Source organism: Barbus barbus, assembly GCF_936440315.1.
Source record: "Barbus barbus genome assembly, chromosome: 23".
NCBI lineage: Eukaryota > Metazoa > Chordata > Actinopteri > Cypriniformes > Cyprinidae > Barbus > Barbus barbus.
The window spans coordinates 21,044,266-21,064,795 of NC_136751.1; the positions used below are offsets into that span (position 1 = coordinate 21,044,266).

At 38.9% G+C, this 20,530-nt stretch overlaps 2 protein-coding genes across 8 annotated transcripts; one reads left to right on the forward strand and one right to left on the reverse strand.

Annotated features, from left to right (window-relative positions):
* Positions 1 to 1,001: 1,001 nt before the first annotated feature.
* LOC306842887 (RING finger and SPRY domain-containing protein 1-like) lies at positions 1,002 to 13,634 on the reverse strand. Of its 3 annotated transcripts, none has more exons than XM_079374045.1 (15): positions 12,180 to 12,705; positions 10,925 to 11,436; positions 8,759 to 8,811; positions 6,301 to 6,413; positions 5,382 to 5,508; positions 4,883 to 4,941; positions 4,587 to 4,653; positions 4,376 to 4,507; positions 4,110 to 4,225; positions 3,484 to 3,627; positions 3,238 to 3,349; positions 3,013 to 3,115; positions 2,773 to 2,925; positions 2,522 to 2,626; positions 1,002 to 1,916 (listed from the first exon to the last, which is right to left on the reverse strand). In XM_079374045.1, the coding sequence occupies exons 2-15, from the start codon at positions 11,284 to 11,286 to the stop codon at positions 1,820 to 1,822; spliced, it is 1,743 nt and encodes a 580-aa protein (XP_079230171.1). In that variant the 5' UTR covers positions 11,287 to 11,436; positions 12,180 to 12,705; the 3' UTR covers positions 1,002 to 1,819. The 3 variants fall into 3 exon arrangements, with proteins under 3 accessions (XP_079230171.1, XP_079230170.1, XP_079230172.1); XM_079374044.1 differs by lacking the exon at positions 12,180 to 12,705 and adding an exon at positions 12,842 to 13,634 and having other exon boundaries at positions 1,360 to 1,916; XM_079374046.1 differs by having other exon boundaries at positions 1,360 to 1,916; positions 10,925 to 11,248; positions 12,180 to 12,340.
* A 663-nt stretch (positions 13,635 to 14,297) lies between these two features.
* On the forward strand, positions 14,298 to 20,017 carry LOC306842888 (PSME3-interacting protein-like). 5 transcript variants are annotated; one of them, XM_079374049.1, is made up of 9 exons: positions 14,298 to 14,334; positions 15,167 to 15,232; positions 15,313 to 15,435; positions 15,557 to 15,655; positions 16,154 to 16,275; positions 18,103 to 18,239; positions 18,364 to 18,437; positions 19,216 to 19,368; positions 19,681 to 20,017. In XM_079374049.1, the coding sequence occupies exons 3-9, from the start codon at positions 15,321 to 15,323 to the stop codon at positions 19,683 to 19,685; spliced, it is 705 nt and encodes a 234-aa protein (XP_079230175.1). In that variant the 5' UTR covers positions 14,298 to 14,334; positions 15,167 to 15,232; positions 15,313 to 15,320; the 3' UTR covers positions 19,686 to 20,017. The 5 variants fall into 5 exon arrangements, 4 of the variants coding, with proteins under 4 accessions (XP_079230175.1, XP_079230176.1, XP_079230174.1 ...); XR_013781792.1 differs by having other exon boundaries at positions 14,303 to 14,334; positions 19,216 to 19,526; XM_079374050.1 differs by having other exon boundaries at positions 14,303 to 14,334; positions 19,697 to 20,017.
* The last annotated feature ends 513 nt before the right edge of the window (positions 20,018 to 20,530 follow it).

The following is a 20,530-nucleotide window of genomic DNA, read 5'->3' on the forward strand; positions in this document are numbered from 1 at the left end:
GTCCTCTTTTCAGATAAAAGTAAATTTAGCATTTTATTTGGAAATCTGGAGTCTGGAGGAAGACTAGAGAGGAACAGAATCCAAGCTGCTCGAAGTCCAGTGTGAAGTTTCCGAAGCCAGTGATGATTTGGGGTGCTGTGACATCTGCTGGTGTTGGTCCATTGTGTTTTATCAGGTCCAAAGTCAATGCAGCCGTCTACCAGGAGATTTTGGAGCACTTTATGCTTACATCTGCTGACAAGCTTTATGGAGATGCTGATTTGCTTTTCCAGCAGGACTTTAGCACCTGTGCACAATACCAAAACTGCTTCCAAGTGGTTTGCTGACCATATTATTTGATTGGCCAGCCAACATGTCTGACCTGAACCCTATATGGAATCTATGGGATATTTTCAAGTGAAAAAAGTCGATCCAACAATCCAGACGAGCTGAAGGCTCAATGGTGTCTCGGCAGAGCCACAGGCTGATCGCATCCATGCCATTCCTCACTGATGCAGGAGTTTGTGCTAAAGCAGCCCCGACCAAGTATTGAGTGCATAAATGAACATACTTTAAAGAAACTTTTCTGTTCTGCAAATCCTGTTTTTTATTGATCTTAGGAAATATTCAAATATTTTGAGATACTGGATTTTTGACTTTCATGAGCTGTAAGTTTTAATCATCAAAATTAAAACTAAAAATCTTTTGAAATGTTTTACTTTACATGTAATGAATCTAGAATATATGAAACTTTCACTTTTTGAAATAAGTTAAAAAAAGAGAACTTTTTCATGATATTTGACAACACTAATATATATATATATATATATATATATATATATAATAAGTATATATATATATATATATATATATATATAACTAAATATTATATATTTATATATATTACTAAATATATTATATTTATATATGTATATATATAAATAAAATATGATCATGTGACTAAAGTTTTGTTATTGTTCCCCATTTCTATCTGCCTCAGAGTGGGAAAAAAAGCTTATTTTGAGAGTTTACAATAACATTTATTCTTTTTGTGAACCAGAGTCACAATTGTGGGATATTAAGCTTCAATTACAATATCTATATCACACAACTGTAGTTTTATATTCTGTAACTGCAATCTGTAATCTCACAGTTGTGGCTTTAAAGTCTCACAAGGATGTATAAAAAGAAGTCGTCGTTACCTTATTTTTACAGTCCTGAGGTTATGAGTTTAAATTATGTGAAGACGGTAGTCTCGAGTTGTTATGTGAGCATGCTATGGGCTATGAGGCATTATTCAGTCAAAAACGCAATTCTCAACAGATCACTATAGTTTCCATTTAGCTCTTGGGCGCATTATGTTAAAGATAACAAAGCCTGTGCAACACATAAAACAGACATTTATTACAAACATCACAATTCAGAAAACAAAAGATTCTTAATTCAATCATACTCTCTTATCTTTGGGAGCGTTGGAGATTTTAGTCTCGGTCACTGCTTCAGAAAGTTCACGTTTAGCATCAGCAGCATTAGGACACTGATATGTGCATAACCATGGCAGAAAACACATGACATTTAACCTCCTGGTTTCTTCAATAGCCCTCGAATTGGGGCATCCTTGGAGTGCAACAGTGTAGTTTACTCTCTCTCTTTCTCTCTCTTCTTCCCTCCAGTTGTAAGGGAAGAAGATCCGCCGTGTCCAATCCTGAGACAGCATCCGCCGTGTCCAATCCTGAGACAGCATCATGATTTGATTGGTTAGGTTGATCTCTCAGACAGGGGACTGGACAGGATGGAAGCTTGATGGGGATAGTCCACATCTAGGGTTGGTAAGCTGATGTCAGGACACATGGGAAATGAGTCTGACTCGTGTGTGGATGTCTTTACGACACAGTGGGCACGTTTCCAGCTGTAAGGCACACTCCATGCAAATCCCACTGAAGACATGACAGAGAAGCAGAAGATGACTAAATTGTTCAGCATAAAGAGATGATGTAACCGTAATCAACAATAGGTTTAAATACCCCATGGAGGGTATTTTTCTTTAATTTTTTTAATTTCTCCCATTCGTTTTTTCAACAGGGATTTAAAAAGTCTTTGTTAAAGATTTATACAGTAAGCCATGAACCAAAATCAATTCCCCTAAAGAAAATGAATGGGATTTTTACTTGTGGAACCCAACTGTTGCACTTTGTAGGCTTCTTATGTCACAGTTAATGAACAATGATTGGCTACTTGCCACTGTGAAAGACAATATAACATTAAATATAATGTTACTATGAGATTAATTCATAACACTGCAATGAAATTCTTAACAGCTTTATTATCTTACTTTGCACATTTTAGCTGAATACATAAGGGTGAAAATATAGTATAAAAATGTCAAATATGTTTCAAAGGTCTTAATTCTCAAAGCAACAACTGTTCTTATGTACTCCAATTCATCCAAGCACATCAATCCTGCTTTCTTGAGCCTCCATCAGATCCCTTTCCCCATAACCCCAGTTTTGTAAACACTGACTCTCTATGTTGAACTTTGTACCTGTGCAAACAGGGTCTCAGTTCAGTGTCTGCCATCTGGTCACAACAGAGGGTGCAGCAGTTATCTCTGATGCTAACCTGCTTGAGCAAAGCCAGGCGCCTGTGTCTGAAATAATAGACAGAGAAAGAACAATTTTATGTGCATGAATGGTATGAGTCACTTGCTTTAGGATAATTAATGCATTGCTCACATCCACGTAACAGTCATTGATAGCTTGCCCTGTGTACAGAAATCTAATAAACGGTGCAAACCTGGGCAGAATGATTTTCTCGTCTGATGGAAGCGAGGCAAACTCATTAAATGTGTTGAATTTGATGGAGGGGGGATGGCGGAAGGGCTTCGCTCCGAAGTTGAACTCACACTGTTGGTAGGACATAAAACTGGCTGCAGCGAAGAAGCCAGACCTAAGACAAGGTACAGCATGTTTCAAAAAGCTCCATAAATAATTTTTTTGCATTTGTTTTGTGGTGGAGGAAGTGAACTTTGCTTACGTGGCGGAGGAGAACACCTGCTTCTCAGGAGGCAGCTGGTGTCCGTTTAGATAGAAAATCATCTGCTTCTTACTGAGGTCCAGCAGGAAGCCTATGGCATCACCTAGACAGCCCAGTGGACACTTATTACAAAACGTTTTTCCCAAAATGATGAAATACACTAAATGTAGGACATCATCATATAACTGAAGAACTTGGGTGCTGAACAGGATGCTCTGCACAAACCTTCTTTCCAGCAGGGGTGGGAGTGAGGTTTACTGCGAGCGTTGTACCAGATCAGCTGCCTGCAGCCATCATACGCACACGAGTACTCATCATCTCCAATCCCATAACCCTCCTGTACAAACAAACATGCTCTCACTACTGAGATTCAAGTTGCTTCATATAAACACTGTACACTTCATGCAAATATAAGAACATACAACTAAAATAAAAGAAAGCATAATTATCTAAACATAACCAGAAACACACATGGTTAAGAAACTTGCTGTCCTTGGTTGCCCAGCCAATTTGCATGACGCCAGAGGTGATGACCGTGACTTCATAGTACCAAACCCCCGAATCCACACAGAACGTACAGCGGACGCTCTCAAATGATGACGCATCACATCGTGCCTAATGAGAAAAAGACTGATCATGTTAGACATCACTTTGTAACATTTGAGGAATATACTAAATCACAATATGTTTGTTTATGATAGTTACAATCAGCCATTCTTCCACTATAAGTAAAAATGTTAAGGCATGCTTAGAACTTCATGAGTTGCATGTGAACCATTCACAGAAGTATGAAAATATGTTTTATTTACAGAGTGGCCTAACTGGAAGTGAAACTGTTCCTTGTCAGTAAGCCTACACAGAATACTGTAATTTCCACAGAATCGGAATCGTCATCTTTCATATCTCTACAACATTCTTAATGCCTTGTGTGTACATTCATTTGTTTTTCATTTATTTCCTTATTTGCATTTTGAAAGAGCTTTAAATAAATGTCTTCTATCTACCAATAAGAGTGTAGTTCAGTTCTGTTGAACACGTCTTGCATTATATAAATCCAATTAGCAGAATTTTACCCAGAGTTACAATAATGCTCTCACCTCCAGTCCAGTAGGAGAGATCTTGAGATATTCGCTGACATCATTACTGTTCAGCATGGCATTGATGTTGCTTAAGTTGACCTTTTCATAGGTAAACTGGCGCCCCACTTTAATGACTACAGGCCAGAGGGTGACCAAAGATAAAATTATCAACGAGGCACAACGTACAAGCTTAATATTTGACTTAAATTGACAATCATCACAAAATACAAACAGTTGGGCTAAATATTAATACCATGTACTCCAATACAGTGAAAGATACTCACAGAGGTTATCAAGACTCCACTGGGCACAAAAGCCCACTTGACGCTTCAGGTAGTCTGGATGATCTGCCCAGCACTCCAGAACAGACAGACGGTCACTAATACACGATTCCGACACTGTTAACTTGTTCTCACCTGAGATAAAGACAGGCTCTCGTTAAAGTACCCTTCTGAGAAGCTCAGAACATTTTGAACCGAGACCAGTTAGACTTACTTGTTTGAGAGAACTTCTCTAAAGCGATGAGAGCAAACAGCATAACAGTGGGATGGGCCTCAGAACTCTAGAAGAACAACAAGACCACTATAATGCTATAATACCAGCTTTAATGCAATTGCTCTTGCAAAACCAAAGGGTATTTCACAGCTTAGTTTCCATAAATATTCAAAGTATACTGGGGAGGAAGCTTTGTATTATGAATGTTAGAGTATATCTATGCTTCCCATTATATGACCCCTTTAAGAACTACAGAGTTAGTCAGTATGTTTAATAAAACCACTCAACATTCTTACCAAACTCTCAAGTAAATACTCCAGAGTTCCAGGGCTGAGAAGCGCAATGCTCGCTGGACCTGTAGACAGAAGAGTAAAAAGATGAAGTACTCCAAATGATTATTAACCAAATGATTCCTTTGGCCAATGTCTTTGACCTTAAAAACAGAAGCACGTATCTTCAAACTGAGAGAACTGGACAGTGTGCGTGAATGTATGTTTGTGTGCTGCAGCCTCAGCAGAGCTGTCAAATCACAGGCCTCTGAGAGAGCCTGCAGCATGCTCAAGCATGACAGGCCTTCACAGACTGCAAACTCAGCTCTTTAGCTTTGGAGGAACAGGCTAGTGCAAATATGATGTAAAACGAGATGCAACAGATCTCAGATTGATTTTAAAAAAATCCAAAAATATAATGCTGCAAGCCTTTTACCCACTGACACTGTCAGAGTGGGTAAAAGGCTTGCAGCGTTGCTTCAGCAAATGCAGTGTGTGTGTGTGTGTGTGCGTGCATGTCCCTTACCAGCCAGTTTCTCAGCCAGGCAGCCCAGGACTGCTGTGGTGTTGCGGTGTTTGGCTGGGATGAGGGCATCCTGACGCGCCACAGCAGCACTCAGACTCAACATGTCTGACAACTTCTGCAGAGCATCCTGACAATACAGACTCTTCATCAATGATTTAATTTTTTAATGGGTCAGAAAATAATGCACTCAACCAGAAACTAACACACACAGAGCAACTTTCACCTTAGCATTAGCTGCACTTTATTCCTCAAAACACAAACAAGGAGTCAGAAGCAACAATACACCTTTTTCTCATACTTGTTACGGTCCCTTTTGATCAATTTATTGTATCCTTACTGAAAAAAATAATTAATTTCTAAGTATAAAAAAATCTTAGTGACTTTAAACTTGAGTGTATTTTAAGGTAACAATATATTTACATCATCGATAATTTAGTGAATCAAATGCTTTACAAAATAAAAATGCCATATAATTTTTCTATATTTGGAATGTGATGGAACCAAACCAAAAGAGAACATATCAAATGAACAATAAATCTTGCATCAGTACAAAAAGTTGATGCAGTTGCATAACATCATAAAACCTTAATCTTGAATCTTAATGCTCAGTTAAGCATGATGGCTGCCTGCAGTTATAAACTTTAAACAGAAATGATAAACCGTTTTTTTTTCTTATCAACATAAAATGGAAAAAAGAACCGTTTTTTTGCAAAAAAAAAAATGAAACTTGCTGAAATCAATTAAAGAAAGAGAGAGGGATATCACTCAAAAGCAGCATAAATTCAAATACTGGGGAAATGTTGTGGTCCCATTTTCAAAGTGCTAACAAAAATACAGCTGCATTACTGTCCATTAGCAAAAACAGAGGCGGACAAATAATTTGGTAGTCAATATTGTGTGGTACTGTACATGAACTCACTTTGGTGGGCAAAGGGCATTCATCCAGTAAGAGGGTTATTACAGCTGGTCCTAGTGGGTCATCTAGAGGAATTACCCTAATTAAAGACTGCACCACTTCCAACCAGCCATCATCTACAGCGTGAGAAAAAGAGGGACAGAGAGAAAAGAGGATGGGGGAAGAACAAACACAAGTTCAGTCTATGGGACATTAGGAAATACAGAGCCATTATTATGACAATGCATTCAAACAACACTGAAAATTATTATTATGAAAATTATTAAATTGAGTTCTTCCAATGGCTAATGCCAACATCTCAAGAGCAGATGGTCTATAAAAATGTCAATACTGTATATGATGACAACAATGAGCAAATTAGAAAGCTAAATTGCAAAAAAAAAAAAAAAATCATCACACATTCATTTTATAGACGCACATAAATTGACGCAAACACGATTTACTAAACTCATATGTGACCCTGGACCACAAAACCAGTCTTAAGTTGCTGGGGTATATTTGTAGCAATAGCCGAAAATACATTGTAAGGGTCAAAATTTTCTTTTTTTTTTTAAATGCCAAAAATCATTAGGATATTAAGTAAAGATCATGTTCCATGAAGATATTTTGTAAATTTCTTACCATAAATATATCAAAACGTAATTTTTGATTAGTAATATGCATTGCTAAGAACTTCATTTGGACAACTTTAAAGGCGATTTTCTCAATATTTTGATTTTTTTTTTATATTCTGCTCCCTCAGATTCCAAATATTCAAATAGTTATATCTCGGCCTAATATTATCCATCAATGGAAAGCTTATTTATTCAGCTTTCAGATGTTTCAATTTTGAAAAATTGACACTTAAAACTGGTTTTGTGGTCCAGGGTCACATATGCTCTTCAGGGGGTTTTGATCTCAATCTTGAAGCCCAGAGTAGTTTCCACCTGTTTACTCCTGCATGAAGCTCTTAGCTGCCACCTGACGCCACAGAGTCTCAAACCACAACATGCAGGCTCAGCTCGGAGCAACAGATGCGCATATAAATAAAATCAACAGTCACAGAGGCTTTGGCAATGGCACAAGAAGAGAGGCAGGCTGGCAACCTGCACATGACCTTGCTAAATTTTGACCCCTGATTAGAGTCCGGTCCATATACAGACCCAAACAACCCCTCAACATTACAATGGATTTGCTGCAGGTAACATCCATGAGTAATTAAAAAGATTTAAAGTAAATTTGTATGCAAAAAGGGCATGTAAACAAACAGCAGCACACTGCCCTTGTAAACTGGCAAAAGCAGTGTAGCTTTTACTCACTATCATACACAGTGTTTATTCCTGCAGTCTTGAGGCTCTCAGGGACTTTAAAGCTGCAGCTGAGCCGCAACCCACTCACCTCCATCAATGCCACAGAATGGAGTGACGGCATGACAATGGCAGCGCAAGGCACGAGCCAAACTTCAAAAGCAGCCGTCACTAATACCCACAGAGCTTCCACAGCTTCCGCTGTTAGATTAACATCCTAATAACTTAATCAGTAGCCAGGGGGTCACAACAAGCTGCATTTGTTCCCCTGATGGAAAAAGCAAGCCTGGAACTAGAGAGTCAAGGTTTGGCTGGTTCACTTTGGATAATAACTATATTGTTTCAACACTGACAGACATTCAAATGTAGCTACTCTTTCTGACTAAATAAAACTCAACAATGAATGTTCTGTGATTTATATTTGAGTAGATGAAGTAGACACCATTTAACATCACAGCTCATGCACACGCCTGGAGCAAGGAGAAAGTAATAAAGCTGAAGAGCTTGTGACTATACACATTCTCATCGTGCCATCAGTGTTGTCATTCTCCTGTGGTTCCAGATCATTTGGACCATATTTATGATTCAAGTGATCCCTTCAAAACAAATCTATATGGCTCATTTATACGAAGCAAAAATGGCAACATCCAAGTCAGTTAGTTTCAAGCATCTGGGATTTCAGGCATTAAGATGAATGGGAATTCTAACAGATAATTCTCTTCAGGCATTTTAGGGGGTTTTTAGACTTCACTGGATAGCTCTTTTGTCGACACATAAGTGCTTCTCATAACAAGTTTGGGGTGATGGTTGCCCCATATTGCACTCTCAAATTAATGTTATGAGTGAGCCAGTAGATGTATAGATGAGTTTGTGTGGTGCAGAATTAACTGCAATCCAAGCAGCAGCTTGCGTGTTAAAGAGCACAACGGCGCACTTCACTCCGAAACACACAGTGCATATATTTATTAAATCAAAACACAGTCTTTGCGATTTGGTAGTCCCATTATCCATATAAATAATCACAAATAAGCCATACAAGACGTGACCTGGGTAAGGCATTTGAATGTTTGTGAGTCCCACAACCCACATGTGAACAATGGAACACATGGATGACAAGAGCATTACAACTCTTCTAGCGCAATAGCAGATTTGAACCCCTTATGGAAATCACTCACCTGTCTCTGCCATCTCATGCAGTGTGATCATGGAGTATGGAGGTTCTTGGTCACTGAAACACAAAAAGAACAAATACAAAAGTTAATGGCAAAAAGTAGACCAACCTAATAGAGAAAATGTTTGCCTGTGTGCCTCAAACCCAAGTTGTAAGCATCTTATTTAGTCCTTGGCTGCTCTAGACATAAGTTATGAAAGCCTAATGGTATAATGGGTGATTGTGTGACACATGACAGATTGCTATTGGATGGCAGACTGCCGCCGCCGCCACTGCTGCTGGGGCGGTTTTGGCTTTAGGGTGTATGCATCCATTTTGCATGCTGGGTCTGCAACAGTAAATCTAAGCAGCAATAGCAAAATCCCTTGAGGTGCTCCTAGAGGGAGCCGGGCCCGATCAAAACACCACCAGAGGCATTTAAGCAGGGAAAATAAATTTACCTCTATTCTGCAGTGTGAAGCCGGTGTGGTTCATTTGTCAGTCATAAATCAGTGGTTGGTGGGTACTAGGGGTAATGTTTTCAAACAGCAGACGAGGCCAAAGAAAAGATAGCTATGAGGGTGGTCGAAAAAGAGAAAGAGATAGTCTGAGAGAGAGTGAGAGAGGTCTTAAGCCCCAAGCCATGGGGGTCTGACTGCTCTGTGATCGTTGTGTAATGGTCACTCAGGGATATGTTCTATTTAGAAAAACACTGATTTTCTGCTCTGTACAGAACAGCCCCCCCTAATACAAGGTTCTCAAGCTTTTTGACTCAAAGGACCCCCATACTGTCTAAAATATTTGCTCAAGTAAAGCAATTATGACAATATTGCTTGGCTTCAAACTTTATTAACAAACTGTGTGTTGATATTAAATTAGCGACATAGAATTCACTTTGTGATTCTACAAGATGAAGCTTTCAATAAAATCTTTGGTCCCAGTTTATATTAGGTGGCCTAAAAAGTAAGTACAATGTACTTATTGTGTTCATATTGTATTGCAAAGCACTTCTACTGCTATTAAGGTGGGACACACACGGGTAAGGTTTGGTGGTGTTGGTAGATTTAAGGATGGGTTAAGGTATAAGGCATAGGTCAACAATGCAATTATAAATGTAATTACAGATTTGGTGGGTCAGATTTCAGTGGTTTTTCAGGGATCAGATTTCAGTGTTTTTTATATTTATTTTATAATATGATCAAATAATTTTAGGTCATCCTGTTTCCCCCTTGGGCCCCAAACCTCTGGTTGAGAATTACTGCCCTAACACATTAACACAATCAAGAACAAAGCTGTAGGTAGGTAGGTAGGTAGGTAGGTGTGTGTGTGTGTGTATGTGTGTTCAAAACTAGGGTTTCAGGTGAATAAAAAACGGCTGTCAAAGGATGTGGTTGAGCAACCAAAATATATTCCAGCTGTAAAAGAAAAAAGAAAAGAAAAGAAAAGAAAAGAAAAGAAAAGAAAAGCTGACACTCCCCCTTGTGCCCTTTATATATTTTTCTTTGGAATCAAAACAAGAACAAAATATTTGCTTTTCCTGTAAAACTGCACAATCTGAGATTCCTTTCAGGGATGACTATAAACTATTAAAATATCCAGGCAATACTGCAGGCCTTGCAAAGAAGACAGTGGGTTCAGAGCCACCAAATGTCATGTACAAATAGAAAAACTTTTCATCCAAAGTGAACATCCATCATTAAATAGCAGTTGGCCGGCTGTGTGGGAAGGTGTAAGAACATGTGACAAAGAGGAAGAGTGACTGGCGACTGTGATATCCAGCAAAATGTTAAAAGAAACATGAAGCTCTCTGTTATCTCAAGCTGCTGTCTTGGGCAATACATTAAGATTAAATGTGGTGCTGTGCGAACGAAAGAATAAATAAATAATGGCATGCTCATTACAGAGCTCTGCCAGGTTTCTCCATAAGCTCTGCACATTTAAAGCTGCTTTTTAAAAGTAAAAGCTCTTGCAGACAGCGAGGCATCACTGTGGTAGACAACAATACTGGAAAAAACCCACAATGCAAATGGATGTTCAATAGCAAGCCAATGCTTTTATCCAAAGATGGAGAGACGCTATTGCTGACGCACAAGTAAACGGGGAACTGAAATTGATATGACGTGCATAATTCATTCCTACACAGATTTAATGACAAATCTCTGCAGATCCTCATCATTAAATGTTCACTCACTTGTCAACAAGAGTCCTGATGACAGCCAGCGTGTCCAGTACCAAACCGTCCACGTTTTGTTTTTTCCGACGTGGCTCATGCGGTCCTCTACCTCGGCGGGGCGGTCGAACAGGGTCCCTGGGCCGGCTGCCTCTGGCCTCTGGGGGATCAGACACAGAGTTATCCACTCGCCTGAGCTGCCTGCGAGGAGCTGATCCCTCCTCCACATCACTGTCCTCTCTGCACACGCAGCTGTTCCCCATGACTCTGTCAGACGAGAGGCTGGGCCAAAACTGCACTGACTGCAGCTGTTCTACGGTGAGTCGTAGAATCCGCACGAGGCTCCTGCTGGCACAGAATGCAATCCAGGTGGCTACTATCATATCATTGGAAGGACTTTAGAGGGTGACTTGGTACGGGTAGGGTAGATGTTTCGGGCATTGTGCTACTGCAGGCCATCAGCAGCCAGACACAGACGAGCAAAGCTGATGGTATAGTCAACATGCATTCTACAGCCAGGGAGGTTTTCACTCCTAAAAAAACATTACGCATCAAATTATTTGCAGTGTGGACAGAAAACACAATGCAAACATGCAAATTGTAAATAAAATACTACACTAATAAATTTGTGCATGTAGCTTGTTAAAGTAAAACAAAAACAGTGATATTAGTCACTGATCTTGTATTATATGCTCTAATAACAACATATGTATGTAATATATTAGTGTTATTAATTAATTCATATTATTGTTTTAAAGGTGTATTGCTGATGTTAAAATAATATCCAGGTCTTGTCTCCTGAACAATGTTTTGCTTTAAGGCATACAGCATGGCCTTAAGAAAATTATAGTAAAAGTGGAGTAAGGATGTTTTTTGGCCCTACTGGTTAGTGGTTACCATCTGTATAATCACAATTTCACTACAAATACCATGGTTAAACTATAGTTAGTGTAGCCAAACCATGGTTAATTTGTGGTTACCATGGTTTAACTACAGTAACCATGCTTTTTTTTTTGTAGCAAAACCACGGTTAATTTTCTAAAACCTTAACTGAAAAAATTTGATATTAACCTAAATATAAATTCAGTTAATACTAACGCACAATAGCTATATAAAAACAACAGGCAGTACGTATTTAAATATACATAAAGTATACAAATGTTATTGCGCTAGGATATGCGATTCAGCAGTTGTCAGTGTTAGCAGTTGCTAACTAACAGCTAGCAAGCCAAACAACTTTGTAAAAACCCCATTTAAAACACAACAACCTACTCACACATGAATGAACACTGACTAGTGTACGCTTATCACGACCATTGACATTTACAAACCCGCTGAAAGCTTATAAACAGCACGCTGTCATTTCAGTAAATTAACGTCAATAAACTTGACTTTCTATGGCTGCGTCTCAAACCATCGTGAGCTGCCTACGTAGGCAGCATTTAAAGGGCTAGATCATCTATAAATGAAAAGTCTGTCACTAAGATTTAAAACTATTTTTTCTATTAAACACAAAAAGGAGATGTTAGGTAGATGGTTGGAGACTGACAGCGTAAGCCACCGCGTACTTTCAATTTATAAATGATATTATAACTGGCTCATATAATGAAAGTGAATAGTGACTCAGGCTGTCATTTTGTCTAATGTCTCCCTATACACATTTCTGATACTTAAAACGCCGAATGAACCTATACCCAAAAATGCTGTTGACGTTAATATAATTCCGGTAATGTTGTTTTAAATGCTAGCACACTAGCTTTTGAAACACAGCCTCTTTTATAATTTCAGAAATTAACGTTAGCAACCATATAACTAGCCACACCTCCAAACAGACAAAACAAAACGTCAGTTTAAAACCTTTCTTTAACGTGGTACATACACTGACACGTCTTTTATCATTAAATAATGTGGATATACCAGATACAAGTATTTACTCACCCGGTACAGCGGAGGATTTTCAGTAACGTAGATGTAACAGCACTGATCTGTAGGCCGAACACAAAGACTACACGGGAAGTGTGTGTGTGCTTTACTTCTCAGAGATATGATTTGTATTCTCACACACAACCACTTCAGTAATCAACATTTTGCCGATCCACACACAAAAGCAGATCCAGCCGGTGTTTGACAATGAAAGTAAACGGTTGGCGGAGAAGTGAAAGCATAACGACTGGCTGGAATCAGTGTGAGATAGCTGGAGATCAATGAAAGCTCTGTGTGGTGTTAGTAAACCCGACTCATTTCTGCGAAACGGTTCTTTTGAACAACTCTTTTCAAAGAACCGGTTCAACTAATGATTCAGCTGTTCCTTTACGTCAGAACGTAATTGCGTCATCACGCGGTCCGTAATCCGCATCATACCGCGTCCGTGGCATACACTGAAATAGTTGTGTGCACATATTACTGTTTATCACGTTTTCACATCATGTTCGATTAATAGTGAAGTCTGGTATGGACGAATTTGTTGCGTCCATGTTCAGTTTGTTGTAAACATAAACACATAAAAATAAAGTAATTTAGGAACTAAACAATACCGAATACTCTTTGATAATACTAAAATTCAATCACATCACTTCACTTTTTTTTCATATTTTGATAAATGCCACGCATTAATACCACGATGATATGTTAATGATGCTATTAAATTAACTAAATGAACGTTTTTCGATTCTCTCGGCTCACTCATGCCCGAAAGATCCGATCGATCGGTTTCGACTCACTCCGAACAACCATTCGGTTCTTGTGAACCGGTTCAGTCGGTTCATTAAAAAAAGATATGATTCAAAAGAGAGATTCGTCGTGTGTCGTCACATATTTCCCTCCAGCACATGATGCTGGACCCAACCCCTCCTAACAACCAGAGAAACCAAACAAATTCTCCTCAAGAGAGGGTGTTGTGTACATTACAATTTTTCAAGTGATAAAACCCTTGTATAACCAGTTTTTGCTTTCGTTTTGTTTGTGTATGTGTGCATGTGACGAAGCCCGCTTTGTGTTAGCAATAAAAATCAAGGCATTTCATAATATTATTACTCTAATAACTTATTAATACAAGCCGATCCCTCCTCCACGTAACATACAATAACTTATTCATACACAAAGAAATACTCCAAAAATATGCAAGAACATATCCATTTGCTTTTCTTAACCGGAAAGACTAAATGACTAAAGATTAAATGTCTAAAATTGACTGACAGAACATTGAAATTACATAAAATTAACAAATAATTTACATGTGCATTCGGTTATTGCTATTACCTCATTGAAAAGTTTACCCGTAAAAAAAACGAATTGTACTTTTGATGGGGAATTTTTTTTTATTTTCTATAAAAACTACATTTCCCATGAGCCAATAGTTCGTGTAGGAACTACGTGCCTTTAGCAGCTTGTTGCTGAGGGGACCCTTTTACAGGGACACAAAACCGGACTAGGTAAATATCTGAGCGCATTTCCTTCTTGAAAGAATTATTTATTCCTCGTCTCCTTTTTCACTTCGAGCATTATTTGTCCGACATGAAAACAAACCGACTTTAAGGTTACATAATGTGTTTTAAACCAATCGCCGTCTAAATACCACTGCTTTCTGATCCAATGAGTGCGATCAAAGCCTCGCACGCTCTCCTTCAGATCAATATCAGGCACTGAAGCTGCGTCTGTTGCAGTGTAGCATTGCAGTGTTTCATGCATATATTTAAAATAAAGTAACGGTACCGAGTCTTTAACCTTTCTCATCCATATTGCACATATATCATAGGTGTCGTTTTATGTGTTTTGATGTTGATCACAATACTACTTCATGATTATGTTTTTTATCATCCACATTCCACACTTGATAGTGAAAGTGTTAATACACTATGGTTTGAGCCAGATTTATTAATATATTTTGCCATCTCCGAGTGTTTCTAGCACCGAGTAAATGCATTATACTGAATAAACACTTTTCAAATATGTGTTCGTTTTCAATAAATTTGCTGTTTAAATAGCCATTAGGCAAGAAAATAAGTGACTTGGTTCACTTTTCAAATCCAGCACTAGGGGGCAGTGTGTACCTTTTCTTGTCAAATCTGTCAACATTGCTCAGACAGATATCTATTATATATATCTTGGACTTAGATCTTAAATAATATTGTGCTTCAAATGTAAAATGACTAGTTAGATGCATGTGTATTTCTCTTTGAAAATGCATTGATCTTTCATGAGTCAGCGTGATGGGTAAAAGCGTTTTTTTTAATTATAAAATTTTTATTCTCTATCTCTGAACAGATTCTACTGCAGATGATTTCATGATCTACCTAAAGTGTTTATCCTGATTAAATAAACAGCACTTAGGTAAGTTTTGATGGGTTAAATATATTTTTATATATATGTGATGATTGCCACATAACATACAATTTGCATACGTTGTGTAGGTTCTGCCATGGCAGATGGTGTGGACCTCGGCCGAAAGTTTGTGTCAGAGTCTGAATTAGACGAGAAAAGGAAAAAAAGGCAGGAAGAATGGGAGAAGGTCCGCAAGCCAGATGACCCGGAGGGTGAGACGTTCACTTTGTCTACACCAATCAAACAAATTAACAGCAGGCTTAATGACAGACATTAGTTCTCCCCCGATGCATTTGCCAAGTTTTAATTTTGTTCATTCTCACTCCACCACAGAGGCCCCCGAGGAGGAGTACGACCCCCGATCTCTGTATGAGAGGCTACAAGAGCAGAAAGACAAGAAACAGGAAGAATATGAGGAGCAATTCAAATTCAGTAAGCCCTCATGCTGCTTTCCTCCCATATTCATCCCTTTATTTTTATCCAAAACAGATCTTTCAGATGACACACATCGCACGGTCTCATGGGGCTTGCCTCTCCCATCTAAATGTGACCTCATTTTGGGGTTTATCTGTCACTGTTTGCGCAAAAACATGCGTGTGCATGCGCTGGTGTGTGTTTCAGCATGTTGGTGGGTGTCTATGAGTGTGAACAGATGGGAGTGGTGGAGATCAAGAGCAGGTCTGTTCTTGCGGGTGCTGATGGGAGACTGGCATGATCTTAGCATCTCAGTTTAGTCTCCGTATCCCTGGTGACAAACCCACTCTCGGTCTCCCTAGCGACCATTGCTGCTCCTATTGCCGCTGATTCCAAGGGCCACATCTCTTGATCTGCAAGCATGGTGGTCATGCATCATTTTCATGATGCTTGGTTCTGTTAACGGTTCTTGAATGGTATGGAGTCTTTATAATTCTGTTGTTGTTTCCTCCACAGAGAACATGGTTAAATGCCTGGATGAAGATGAGACCAGCTTTCTTGACGAGGTCTCCCAGAAGCAGTCTCTAATAGAGAAACACAGACGGGACGAGGAAGCTCAGGAGATAAAGGAATACAGGATATCCTTTTGCACCTTAAAGCGCAAACGATATTACTGTCATGGTTCTTTAAAAAAATTGACAGGGAGTTTTGCTGTCCGCCTGAGTCTGTCTCCACTTTCACCTTAGTTAAGCTGGTGGTGGAAGCTTCAGCTGTCAGGCGCAGTGATGGCTGGTGAAAAGTAAAGTAGAGTTCTTTCTTATACCTTGTTAGTGTACATGCTCTCAAACAAGACAGCCCCTAGAGGAACCTGACGCACTGACGATCCAGCGCTGCTTCGACAGAAATTCATGCAGGCTTGGCATATGGCTTAGAGGTTTAGAAAACAGTCAGTCTGAATGCTTACAGTTTAAAGCAGTTTTGTAGCTAGACATTTTTGCACTCTAATGATACCTTGTCAATCAAAACCTTTCACGTAAATAAGTTTTACTTGATATAACAATAGAAATATTGTTCAAAATTACTATAGGATGAATGGAAAATTAGTCAACTTGAACTTCTTTAACCCTCTGGTGTTGTTCGGCCATTTTACACTGAAAAAAAGCTGAAAAAGTAGCGAAACGCGGCATTAAGGCCCGTTCACACCGGGAACACGTTCTTCTGTGTATCATGTCAAGAGTTTCTCGTTTCCCGCGTTGAGTTGAGCAGTGGAATGCGGCAGGTCGATGCTGAATCTCCAGCGCCACATAAGAACAAAAACAACACTTTACCTGAGTTGTGATTGTGAGTTTGCAATGTACCCCAAAATAACAGCAAGGCACGTCGTTCTGACGAGTTGTCCTCGCGGGGTACACGCAAACACACAGCACTACATAAAACGATTCCCGAACAAACGACTCTTTTGAGCTCATTCTTGGAATGAATAGTTCTAAAAGATTCTTTGAACAGTCTTATGAATCCATAGATTAATTGAATCATGTTTTGTATCAGTATCATTGTGTGTGTGTGGTCTTGCTTTTCTATCCCTGTGGGAACTTAAACCTGAATACACACCAACTAATAGGGACTTGTGTCACTGTGGGGACCTAATTATAAATCATACAGAATTTTTTTTTTTAAAAATGAAAAAATGCAGAAAGTTTTCTGTGAGGGGTAGAGTTGGTGTAGGGCGATAGAATATACAGTTTTTCCAGTATAAAAACCACACCTATTGAGAGTCTATATACCTATGTGTGTGTACATTATATACAATGAACTATGAAGTCAACAGGTTGTACCTCATTAGCACCATTTTGTTGCAGCCAAACGCTCTGCTTTTATCCATATCATAAAATTTATTTTTCATCATGGAACAGCTGACATAATCAGCAGTGGCCTTTCTCTTCTGCCAATCAGGTATGCCTGTAGATAGAAGGTTGGAGGATGCGTTGTCGTGGCAACTGAAACCTTTCTCAGGGTTTGATAACTGCATCTAAAAGCACTGCCGAGAGCCATGATCTGCAGCATAATAGAGTAATGTGCCCTAATTCTATTGAATTTGCCTCTCGTGGAGGCACTAAATTCTCTTACCTGCAAGTGTGTCACATTTTTAGGCCATCTGTAAGTGAAAGGAAGTAGGTTTGATTTCTGTGGTGACTGACTTTTAGGAGTGGTTGCCCTCTTTATCTGATCTTCCTCATCCATCTGTGGGGTTTTTTCTGTTTGCATGCTATTGAAGTTGAGGTCATATATGTTCTCACAGTAGTTATTTTAGGTTTATGAGAACGAGTCAGTATAAAAGGAAAAACCGCATTTGTCAAGTGGCTTACCACAACAGCAGTGCCAGAAAGTCAGTTGTCGTGTTGCTGTGAAGTTTTCTCATGGTTTAGTTGTATGTCAGTGATTTCTCCTTAACCGATGAACCTCACAACGCTCTGCAGAAACTAGCAACCACTGAGAACCAGAAGAAGGAGTCAGAGAAAAAGGCAGGACCCAAACCCTCAGAGCACAGAACCAGTCACCTGTCTCAGGCCCATCTGCTGGCTGGGGCAGTCAAACGACGCAGGTACAAAAAGCACAAACTTGCCACAATGTGTTTATTTAAATGACTGTATTTAAACCTATAGAAATCCGAGGCTGCATAATCTTTGTGTATAATTATTTTTTGACTCATTTTTGTCTTTGTACAGCTCGTCTCAGTCCTCGGAGGGGAGTAAAAAGCAGAAAGCAGAGGAGTCTGTCACCGGCAATGGCAGTCAGACAGGTGAGCAATGTAGTATAATGCCGGCTTTACATAATGTAATTATGTAAAGTGATTTTCAGATCATTATTAGAAATGTAATTATATGTTGTACTGTTTTAATTGCTTTTAAAATGTATCAGATTATAGTTGTTAAAAAAAAAGGTAGGGAAGTGTTCATAAAAATCCCAGTGTGAAACTAATTTTTGAAAATGCTTTAGGAGTCTAATAACTAAATACAAGTTAAGACACAATGCTGTCTTTTATAGCAGAACTTTATGACTGCTTTTTGTTTAAAAAAAATAAACACCATGTTTTATGTACACTACACTAGTTTGGGGTGAGCGAGGATGCATTAAATTGAATGAAAGAATTCTACATTCAACATTAATGATGAATAAATGCTGTTCTTTTAAACTTATTTAAATCCTAAAAAATATAATTTTATACAAAAATATTTAGCAGCACAATTGCTTTTAAAATTGATAAGAAGAAATGTTTGAGTATCAAATCAGCAAATAGAATGATTTCTAAAGGATCATGTGACACTGAAGACTGGAGTAATGTCTGCTGAAAATTCAGCTTTGCCATCACATGAATAAATTACATTTAATATAGATTGAAATAGAAAACAGTCACATATTTCTATACCTAACCAAAGAAAATGTCAAAGTAGTGTAATAGTTACCATTAGAAACCAGGAGAAATTGCTTGGCCTTGCCATATTAACCTGCCGCGTTAGATGTGAAATGCACCAGAGACTGCGTGTGCTCTATGTGCATGTATTGTTTTGTGTTCCCAGATCAGGAGGCGGTGGAGCCCAAATCCCCCAGCGCAGGCGTGACTCGTTTGGGCGTCCTCCACCTGCCCTCCGCCGCTGTATGCGTGGGCATCCTGCCAGGGCTCGGCGCTTACTCGGGCAGCAGCGACTCAGAGTCCAGCAGCGACAGCGAAGGTAGCGTGGACGAGATTGGCTCTCCCATAAAGCGCCACAGGCTCTTCAGATAGACACACTGACAGATCACACTCACTCACTATAACTCTCTCCCTCACCTGTGCCGCCCAAGGCTTGGGTGCCTTCCCCTCGCCTTCGATTTAGTGATTTAGCTCTAGGTATACGTTATTTAAGTGTTTCACTTTTGAATAAGTCCGTTTGGTTACTTGCTTGATGTTTATTAAAGGCTGTAATGTTAACTTCTATTGTGGTTGTTGATGTCTTGTGCTCTCAAAACATGACACTTCCCCATCCTCCTCATATTACATACAGTTTAAACCCCTGGCAGCTTAACCTGGTGACGCACCTTCCCATCTACCCACCCTTGCGGTTTCTGCAGAGCTCTAGTGGCCAAGGGGACACTGACTGACTGACTGACAGCTGTGGATCAAGAAGACATGAAACATTTAGTCCAAATCTCAGACACCATCACAGGACAAAGCAGACATTACAGGCTTGTTTCAATAAGATTCATTATTTTTTAAGACAAAATGCTGCAGTGCTGCTGAATGCTGGAATTTTCATGAACTCTGTCCTATAAGGATATGTTTGATTGTTCGCTGGAAAATAACCAGTGATGAAAGAATGGAAAATAAAGGTGTTTCTCATGAAGTTGTGCTCTTTCTTTCTTTTTATCAGTTCTTATTAACATGAAACTGCATTCGCAACGCATTTTAGTTCAGTAATGTGAGTTTCTGAGTGAAACAATATTCAGTGAGGAAAAATTAATGGATTGTGAAAAATTTCCATATGAGAATGGAGCCAGACCTGAATAATTTTGTAGTTAATTGTGGAGAATTACTCCTCTCTTGAAACGCTGTGAGGTTTTTTTTTAAGCTGAAGGTTAATTTTGACCCTCGAAGGCATCTCAGTGTATTTTAGTCTTAATTCTTTTTTAAATTTAGCATTGTTTTATTTGTTAATGTATGAATAACATGTTTGATAATAATGTGAATCAGCATTAATAGTATTTAATTGTCTATTGTTTTGACTAACATTTTAAAAAGGCTGCAGTAACCTAAAACAATGCCTAAATTGTTATTTGGCTGCTGGTTAAAGGGATTCCCCCCCCAAAAAAAAGAAGAAGAATTTAATTCTCTCAGTTCTGTTTTTTATAAATCCA